The sequence below is a fragment of the Pongo pygmaeus genome, chromosome 20, assembly GCF_028885625.2.
Source record: "Pongo pygmaeus isolate AG05252 chromosome 20, NHGRI_mPonPyg2-v2.0_pri, whole genome shotgun sequence".
Lineage (NCBI taxonomy): Eukaryota > Metazoa > Chordata > Mammalia > Primates > Hominidae > Pongo > Pongo pygmaeus.
In genome coordinates, this window is record NC_072393.2 from 47,145,252 (window position 1) to 47,154,801 (window position 9,550).

Below are 9,550 nucleotides of genomic sequence, written 5' to 3' on the forward strand. Positions count from 1 at the left end.
GCCAGCAGCCTGGACACAGGCACTCCAGCTGAGGGATTGCTGTCTTAGTGCCCCTGGGAGCCATTCCTGCCCCCAAAGGCACACTGGTGGGAAAGCCCTGGGATGACCCGTGCCAAGAGGACAAGCAAAGACCAAGCTATGGGCAAGCCAGAGGTCAAATGGAGGCTGAGGAGAGGCTGGAGAGGTGGTGGGGGGGGGGGGCAGGTGGAAGGACAGAGGGTGCCAGGCATCTACAGACACTGAGCGCCCCTGAGGGGTCAGGCCTGAGACAGGCAGGGAGGGGTGGAGTTTGACCTCTGCAAGAGGCTATGTTTGAACCCTGTGAGCAGAGTTGAGGTTAGACTTCAGAAGGAAAAAGAAAAGCACAAGGCCAGCTGATTCTCTCTGAAGAGTGGACTTTGGGATACCTTTGCCAGGAACCCCCATCCCACTCCCTCTGCCCTTTACTCTCCACCATGCACACAGCTCCCCAGGGGACCAGGCCACCCTGGACCTTGCTACTTCCTGCTCCTGGCAGCCATAGCTCAGAGACGATGGAGCTGTGGAGGCAGCTGAGTCAGGCTGGACTGGTGCCTCCGGGGCTGGGCCCACCCCCCCAGGCCCTGAGGGAGGTCTCCCCAGTGGAAATCCCTGGTCAGACCCTCAGGATTGCAGGGGCAGACACTGGAGGTGCCTGGGATAGTCTGCTGTGGATCAGGGAGGAGCTGGTGAGTGAGGGGTTTGGGAGGGAAAGAGAAAGAGAGAGAGGAAATGAGAATGAATGGAAATGAATGAAAATAGAGAAGGCCAGAGATCGAAAGACAGAATCTGAGAGACAGAAGCAGAGACATGAGAGGCATGTACAGACACAGAGAGACAGACATAGAGTGAGGGACGGGAACAGAGGTGGGGACAGGCAGATCCCAAAAGAGAGGGACAGAGGTGGGAAGCAGAGACTGAGAGCAGGAACAGAGACAGAGAGACAGACTGAATTTGAGAAAGTTGGGGAGGGCCAAGAGAGCGCAAGTGAGAGGAAGAGAGCCAAAGGCAGGGGCAGAGAAATGGCAAAACATAAAGACAGAGAGACAGGGGCGTGGAAAGACAAAAAATAAATGGGGACAGAGACAGACAAAGGGAAACAGAGACAGAGATAGATAAGAGAGGGAGGAGACATATTACTGAGAGAGAGAGAGAGAAGTCAGGGACAATGGAATGGAGAGACGAAGACAGAGAAGAGTTAGAGATCAAGAGACACCCTGAGAAGCAGGAAGGCAGTTAGGGTCCACAGGCACAGTGAAGACCCTGCCCAGGTGCCGTGGCCAGGACATGAGTTGGGACCTGCTCTCACCCAGGTCCTGGAGAGACCCCTTGCTCTCTGGGGTGGCATCCCTGTGACGTCCCCTTCCTACTGGCAGGGGAAACTGCACCTAACGGATGTCCAACTGCTGGGACAGCTGTGCAGCCTGGGGCTGGAGATGGGGGCGCTGCGGGAGGAACTGGTCACCATATTGGAGGAGGAGGAGGAGAGCAGCAAGGAAGAGGAGGAGGATCAACAGCCCCAGAGGAAGCAGGAGGAGGAACACCTGGAGGCCTGCCCAGCCCCACATCCGCCTGACTTTGAGATGATGATCTGAGGCTCTGCCAGTGGATTTAGGTTGACATACAAATGAGATGCAAATGTATGCAAAGGGAAGGGGAGATTTGCAGGTCAAATCAGATGTGGAATCAGGTATACCCCTTTAGTAAGTGCTTTCTCTGAAGGTGCCTGCAATGATATTTAGGCATTGGCCTGTGAGCTATGGGTGTGTTTGCAGATGACATGAGGATGTGTTTGGAGGTGATGTGGGAGGTTGTAGAGAAGTTGCAGGTGCTTTTGCAGATGAGTCTCAGGTGTGCTGCTGAGATGGAGATCTCTGCAAATATGATGGTGATGCATACAGATGCGATTTCAGATCAACGCTGTCTGGTATGGTAGCCACTGGACACACATGGCTATTTAGTGCTTGAAACATGGGGACTGCAAATTGAGATGTGCTATGAGTGTAAAAATACACACCAAATATTAAAGGCTTAGTATGATGAAAAGAACATAAGACATCTCATAATTTTTAGATTACTTGTTGAATTAATATTTTGAGCATATCAGTATTAGTAAAAATATTACTAATATTATTTTCACCTGTTTTTAAATTTTGTTGTGTGTATTGTTCCCCTCCCTGTGTCCATGTGTTCTCATTCTTTTTTTTTTTTTTTTTTTTTGAGACGGAGTCTCGCATCTCACTCTGTTGCCCAGGCTGGAGTTCAGTGGCGTGATCTCGGCTCATTGCAACCTCCACCTCCTGGGTTCAAGCGATTCTCCTGCCTCAGCCTCCTGAGTAGCTGGGATTACAGGCGCACGCCACCACACCCAACTAATTTTTGTATTTTTAGTAGAGACGGGGTTTCACCATATTGGTCAGGCTGGTCTCAAACTTCTGACCTCATGATCCACCCGCCTCAGCTTCCCAAAGTGCTGGGATTACAGGCGTGAGCCACCTCACCCAGCCTCATTGTCGTGTTTACAAAGCACTTTCTAGTTGGAAGTGAGGGTTTTCAGAGAAGTGAAATGTTGACAGAGGAGGTGCTGATTCCTTTCCATGGGAGTTTTCTACTTAAAAATAAGCCGCTTCCACTTTGGGAGGCCGAGGCTGGGAAATCACTTGAGGTCAGGAGTTTCAGACCAGCCTGGCCAGCATGGTGAAACCCCATCTCTACTAAAAATACAAAAATTAGCTGGGTGTGGTGGCACGCGCCTGTAATCCCAGCTGCTGGGGAGGCTGCGGCACAAGAATTGCTTGAACCTGGGAGGCGGAGGCTGCAGTAAGCCGAGATCACACCACTGCATTCCAACCTGGTAGACAGAGAGATGCTCTATCTCAAAAACAATAACAACGAAAAACCAAGCTGCTTCCTTTTGTCCAGTGGAGACCCCAGGATTAGGGTGGGGTGCAGGACTGGGGTTTAGGGGTTCAGGCTCCATCCGCAGCCTGGTCCCCATTGGCTAACCTGAGCCAGGTCTGCAGCTGGTGTCAGTGCTGCTGTTTGGGGGTTGGGGAGAACATTGAAGTCACGCCTAGCAGCCAGGGAAGGGGGAAGGACACCCCACAGAGCATGCAAGCCGCAGGGCGTTCTCTCCCTCTCTTGGCACTCTAGATAGAGGCCCGGGGAGTCTGGGGGTCTTTTGGCGGCTACATCTAGACAGTAGGGGTCATGGGGAATGAGAATGTTGGATGCCATGGCCCCAGGGTCTGGGTCATGCTTCACAAGTGCCAGGGTCCTGTGTCTCTTGGGGAGAAACAGATGAGTGGGGGGTATAAGGGAGAGGCTGGCGGGGCGACTTGTAACAGGTGCTCACTATTCAAGAACAGCATGAGGCCAGGCGCGGTGGCTCACGCCTGTAATCCCAGCAGTTTGGGAGGCCGAGGCAGGCAGATCACAAGGTCAGGAGATCAAGACCATCCTGGCTAACACTGTGAAACCCCATCTCTACTAAAAATACAAAAAATTAGCCGGGTGTGGTGGCAGGCGCCTGTATTCCCAGCTACTTGGGAGGCTGAGGCAGGAGAATGGCGTGAACCGTGGAGGTGGAGCTTGCAGTGAGCCGAGATTGTGCCACTGCACTCCAGCCTGGGCGACAGAGTGAGACTCTGTCTCAAAAAAAAAAAAAAAAAAAAAAGAACAGCTTGGAGGATGGACTCGATGTTTAAGGGGAGTTGCCCTAATCCTATGGCCTGGGCCACAGAGGTGAAATCTATGGAAGAGAGTGGGAGTTTGGGTGAAGGGGGCCAGCCTCACCAGTACTGTCCTCAGCACCACACTAACTGAGCTCCTTCCAGCAGTGACCAAGTCTGTACCAGGCCTGTCCTTCCGGATCTCCCAGACCAGTGGGAGAAGATACCCATGCCTACCCAGGGACAGCCAAGATGGTCAGGGTGGGGACAGAGGAAGTATAATCTGAGGGATCAGGGCTGAGATGGGGGAGGCACAGGAGGCCGAGGGGACCCAGAGAAGGCAACAGGCCCAGGCTGAAATGTCAGGAAAGTGATCTTAGAGGAGAATTGAGGCAACAAGGAAAATGAGCCAAGTAAAGAAAGCGAATGGGGCCGGGCGTGGTGGCTCACGCCTGTAATCCCAACACTTTGGGAGGCCAAGGCGGGTGGATCACCTGAGGTCAGGAGTCTGAGATCAGCCTGGCCAACATGGCAAAACCCTGTCTCTACTAAAAATACAGAAACTAGCCAGGCGTGGGGGTGCATGTCTATAGTCCCAGCTACTCAGGAGGCTGAGGCACAATAATTGCTTGAACCCGGGAAGTGGAGGTTGCAGTCCACCAAGGTTGCACCACTGCACTCCAGCCTGGGCAACAGAGTGAGACTCTGTCTCAAAAAAAAAAAAAAAAAAAAAAAAAAAAAAAAAAAAAAAAAAATGAATGAAAAGAATATAAAAGTAGAAAAATAGCATACACAGAAGCCATGGGGTTATCTAGTGATCTAGCCCCCTGCTACTCAAAGTGCAGTCATTCATGGAACACAGCAGTAACAGCATTGTTACAGCTGTCTATTGCTGCATAACAAACAGCCCCCAAACATTGTTATTTCAAAACAGTGACAGCATGCATTTTGCTCATGCATCTGCAATCTGCAGGGATCCCTCATCTCTGCTCCACACTGTCTGAGGCTTCAGCTAGAATCATTGTTGGTGCATTTGCTTTCCTGTCTGGTAGTTGATGCTGGCTGAGGGCTGGGGTGGCCTCTGTTTCTCTTCCTGTCTTGTCTCCATATGGGCTAAGTTGGGCTCCCAAGCAGCTTGGAGGATGGGTTCCAAGGGCATGTATCCTGAGAGGGAGCCAGTCAGAAGCCACATCGCCTTGTGTAACCCAGCCTCATAAGCCATGCAGGGTCACTCTCACCATGTTGATGCCATTGCAAAGTCCTGATCAGGTTCAAAGGAAGGGGAAATAGCCAGGCATGGTGGCTTACACCTGTAATCCCAGCACTTTGGGAGGCCGAGGCGGGTGGATCACCTGAGGTCGGGAGTTTGAGACCAGCCTGACCAACATGGAGAAACCCCGTCTCTACTAAAAATACAAAATTAGCTGGGCATGGTGGCACATACCTGTAATCCCAGCACTCGGGAGGCTGAGGTAGGAGAATTGCTTGAACCCAGGAGGCGGAGGTTGCGGTGGGCCGAGATCACGCCAGTGCACTCCAGCCTGGGCAACAAGAGTGAAACTTCGTCTCAAAAAAATAAATAAATAAAGGAAGGGGAAATGGACTCCACCTTTTCATGGGAGAGTACAAGGTTCTGGAGGAGCATGTGGGACAGGAAACATTGCTGAGCTCATCAGTGGAAAATGCAAGCTACCCCCAGCAGCCGCTTGGTAGATGTGCTCACTCCCAGACCCATGCCAGACCAACCAAATCAGATTCTGTGCATACAAGAAGAGTTCCAGCTGCTTCATTTGCAAATTAGGTTTGAGAAATACTGTTTTAAATCACAAATGTGACTGTTTTGAGCAGGTGGAGCAGGGAAAGAGTAATTACATTTAGAGAGCTCCCTCTGGCTGACGCGTGGAGGTTGGATTAGAGGGCTCAAGAGTGGTGGTCCAGTAGAAAGAACCAAAAAAAAAAAAATTAGATGAATTGAACATTATCAAAATTCCAAACCTGTGTACATCAAAAAACACTATTGAAAATAGATGGCCGGGCACTGTGGCTCACACCTGTACTTCCAGCACTTAGGGAGACTGAGGCTGACAGATCACTTTGAGTCAGGGAGTTCAAGACCAACCTAGGCAACACGGCGAAACCTCGGCTCTACTAAAAAATACAAAAATTAGCTGGGTGCGATGGCAACTGCCTATAACCTCAGCTACTCAGGAGGCTGAAGTGGGAGAATTGCTTGAGCCTGGGAGGTCGAGTCTGCAGTGAGCCGAGTTCATGCCACCGCACTCCAGCCTGGGTGACAGAGTGAGACTGTCTCAATAAAAAAAAAGAAGAAAAAGAAAAAGAAAATAAATAGACAACCTATATATTAGGAGAAAATGGTTGCAGAAATATATCTGATAAGGCTTTAGTATCTAGAATATATAAGGAACTTTTACAACTCAACAATATAAAGACAAATATTAATAGTTCGGTTACAAAATGGGCAAAGAACTTGAATAGACATTTCCCCAAAGAAGATATACAAGTAATTAAGCCAATAAGCACATGAAAAGATGCTCAACATTTGTGTCAGTAGGGTTCTCCAGAAAAACAGAATAAATTATATATATAATTATACGTATAATTTAGGCATATATATATAATTTATTCTGTTTTTCTGAAGAACCCAATTTATATATATAAATTGGCTCATGTAATTACGGAAGCTGAGAAGTCTCACGATCTGCCATTTGCAAGCTGGAAATCGGGAAAGCTGGTGGTGTATTCAGTCCAAGTGTGAGGGCTTCATAACCAGGAGTGCAAATATCTGAGGTCAGGAGAAGATGGATGTCTCAGCTCCAAACAAATTCTCCCTTTTCCCTCCCCTCCCCTCCCCTCCCCTCCCCTCCCCTCCCCTCCCCTCCCCTCCCCTCCCCTCCCATTCTTTCTTTCTTTCTTTTTTTTTTTTTTTGAGACAGAGTCTCGCTCTATCGCCCAGGCTGGAGTGCAGTGGCGCGATCTCGGCAACCCCTCCGGGGTTGAAGCAATTCTCATGTCTCAGCCTCTTGAGTAGCTGGGATTACAGGCGCGCGCCACATGTCCAGCTAATTTTTCTGCATTTTTTAGTAAAGAGGATGTTTCACCATGTTGGCCAGGCTGGTCTCAAACTCCCGTCCTCATGTGATCCACCCGCCTCGGCCTCCCAAAGTGCTGGAATTATAGGCGTGAGCCACAGCGCTCATCCAGAAAATTTTAAACATTACCCATGGGGCTTGGTTGTGCTTCTACTGGGCTCCCACCTGCTGTGATGCCCTGTCTCCACCAGGTGGCGCCAACACACACCGCTGCAGCCTCTCCAGCCAAGGCAGAGACTGGACACGGGTGGGACAGACTGTGAGGTCCTTTGAGGAAGCAGGTCCTTATAGAGGGCGTCGTTGAGACAGGCTAGGCGTCGTTGAGACAGGCTATTCCCACACAGGGGGCTCCTGTTGAGAGAGAAACTCCAAGTTCTGGTGAGCAGGAGACAGGCAGGAATAATCACTCCTAAATCTACCCATGTCACAATCCCTGGAACCTGTGAATGGTAACTTTTATGGCAAAGGGCTTTGCAGATGGGATGAAGTTAAGGATATTGAGGTGGAGAAATTCTCCTGGGTTATGTGGGTGGCCCTCAATGGAATCCCAAGTGTGCTTGCAAGAGAGAGACAGAGGGAGCCCTGAACACAGAGAAGGTGAGGATGTGATAACAGAAGTAGGAGGGTGAGTGGTGTCAGGAAGGGGCTAGAGCGAGGGATGCAGCAGCCTCTAGAAGGTGGAGAAGCAGCACAGATGCTCCCTGAGGCCACCAGGTCAGTACAGCCCTGCTAGCACCTTCAGTTGACACTTCTGACTCCAAAGCCGTAAGGACATCAATTTGTGTGGGTTTAAGTGACAAATTTGTGGCCACTTGTAGCAACAGCTATGAGAAACTCCCACAGGCAGGAACGAGGCGCAGAGGCAATGGTAATTTTCCTATTAAATATAACTTAAGCTAAAATGAAAATATCAGCAATAGAACTGATGAGACTGTGGGACAGCTGGAGTGAGCGCTGGTACAAGTGCTTTGGAAAACCCCTTGGAAGTGTGTGTGACCCTGAACATACAGTATCTGGGAGGCAGCAGTTCCCCTCCTGGGCATATACTAAAGAGAAAAAGAGAAACAAGTGTAGGCGTGAGCTGGGAGTGAGCGCTGGTACAAGTGCTTTGGAAAACCCCTTGGAAGTGTGTGTGACCCTGAACATACAGTATCTGGGAGGCAGCAGTTCCCCTCCTGGGCATATACTAAAGAGAAAAAGAGAAACAAGTGTAGGCGCTCACCAAAGACACCTACTAGAATAGTCACAGTAGCCCAATCTTTTTTTTTTTTGAGACGGAGTCTTGCCCTGTCGCCCAGGCTGGAGTGCAGTGGCACAATCTCGGCTCACTGCAAGCTCCACCTCCTGGGTTGACGCCATTCTCCTGCCTCAGCCTGCCGAGTAGCTGGGACTACAGGCGCCTGCCACCATGCCCAGCTAATTTTTTTTTTTTTTTTTTGTATTTTTAGTAGAGACGGGTTTTCACCGTGTTAGCCAGGGTGGTCTCGATCTCCTGACTTCATGATCTGCCCTCCTCAGCCTCCCAAAGTGCTGGGATTACAGGCGTGAGCCACTGCACCCCGCCACAGCAGCCCTATCTTAATAGCTTCAAACAGGAAGTTACCCAAATGCCCATCAGCAGGAGAATGGTGGTGTCCCACTCCTTCCATTGAGAGTGGGGTCTGTGTGCCAGTCCCCTGAGTATGGGTGGGCTTGTGACTTCTAACACTAATAAGTGTGGGGAAAGTGACCCGACGTGACATCTAAGGCTGAATCATAAGAAGTGTGAGCTTTGGCCGGGCGCAGTGGCTCATGCCTGTAATCCCAGCACTTTGGGAGGCCAAGGCAGGCAGATCGCCTGAGGTCAAGAGTTCAAGACTAGCCTGGCCAACAAGGTGAAACCCCGTCTCTACTAAAAATACAAAAATTAGCTGGGCCTGGTGGCAGGCGCCTGCAATCCCAGCGACTTGGGAGGCTGAGGCAGGAGAATCGCTTGAACCTGGTAGGCGGAGGCTGCAGTGAGCCAAGATCGCGCCACTGCACTCCAGCCTGGGTGACAGAGCAATATTTCATCTCAAAAAAAAAAAAAAAAAGTGTGTTGCTGTGTAAGAAACCCAACTGCTTCAGGATCACCATGTTGGAGAGGTCATGTGTAGGGCTCAGGTGACTGTCCCAGCTGAGCCGAGCCTTCTGGCTGTCCCCACCATAGTTTCAGACCTGTGAGTGAAGAATCATCTTATACATAGAGGCCTCATCCCCAGCTGTTCCAACCCTGAGCTCTTCAGTCGCCCTGAGCCATTCGCCTCACCCCTGCGGAGGCTCATGGAGCAGAGCATCATGGAGCAGAGACAGAACTCCTTGGTTTTGACTTCTCAGAATTTTTGATCCACAGAATCATGGAATTGTCACACCATTTAGTTGGGAGTGGGGTTGTTACATAGCAGCAAATAACCAAACAAAAATAATAAATAAGTTATGGGATATTCATACAATGGAATGTTTACACAGTATCTACTTATCTTCTCCCTCAAACAGAAAGTAAGGGTTCAAGAGCTAAGCTATGAAGATGCAAAGGCATAAGAATGATACAATAGACTTTGGGGACTCGGGGGGAAATGGTGGGAAGGGGGTGAGGAATAAAAGACCACGACTTGGGTTCAGTGTATACTTCTCAGGTGATGGGTGAACCAAAATCTCACAAATCACCGCTAAAGAAATTACTCACGTAACAAAATACCACCTGTTCCCCAAAAACTTATGAAAATAAAATTA

General features: G+C 49.9%; 1 protein-coding gene across 1 annotated transcript; it reads left to right on the forward strand.

Moving 5' to 3' along the window:
• Nucleotides 1-519: 519 nt before the first annotated feature.
• Nucleotides 520-2,151, forward strand: ERICH4 (glutamate rich 4). The gene is made up of 2 exons (XM_054462943.2): nucleotides 520-707; nucleotides 1,395-2,151. The coding sequence occupies exons 1-2, from the start codon at nucleotides 534-536 to the stop codon at nucleotides 1,611-1,613; spliced, it is 393 nt and encodes a 130-aa protein (XP_054318918.2). The 5' UTR covers nucleotides 520-533; the 3' UTR covers nucleotides 1,614-2,151.
• The last annotated feature ends 7,399 nt before the right edge of the window (nucleotides 2,152-9,550 follow it).

Coding starts and splice junctions, on each gene's coding strand:
- ERICH4 (XM_054462943.2), top strand. CDS start 534: ATGGAGCTGTGGAGGCAGCTGAGTCAGGCTGGACTGGTGCCTCCGGGG. Junction 708..1,394: donor TGTGGATCAGGGAGGAGCTG/GTGAGTGAGGGG, acceptor TCCTACTGGCAG/GGGAAACTGCACCTAACGGA.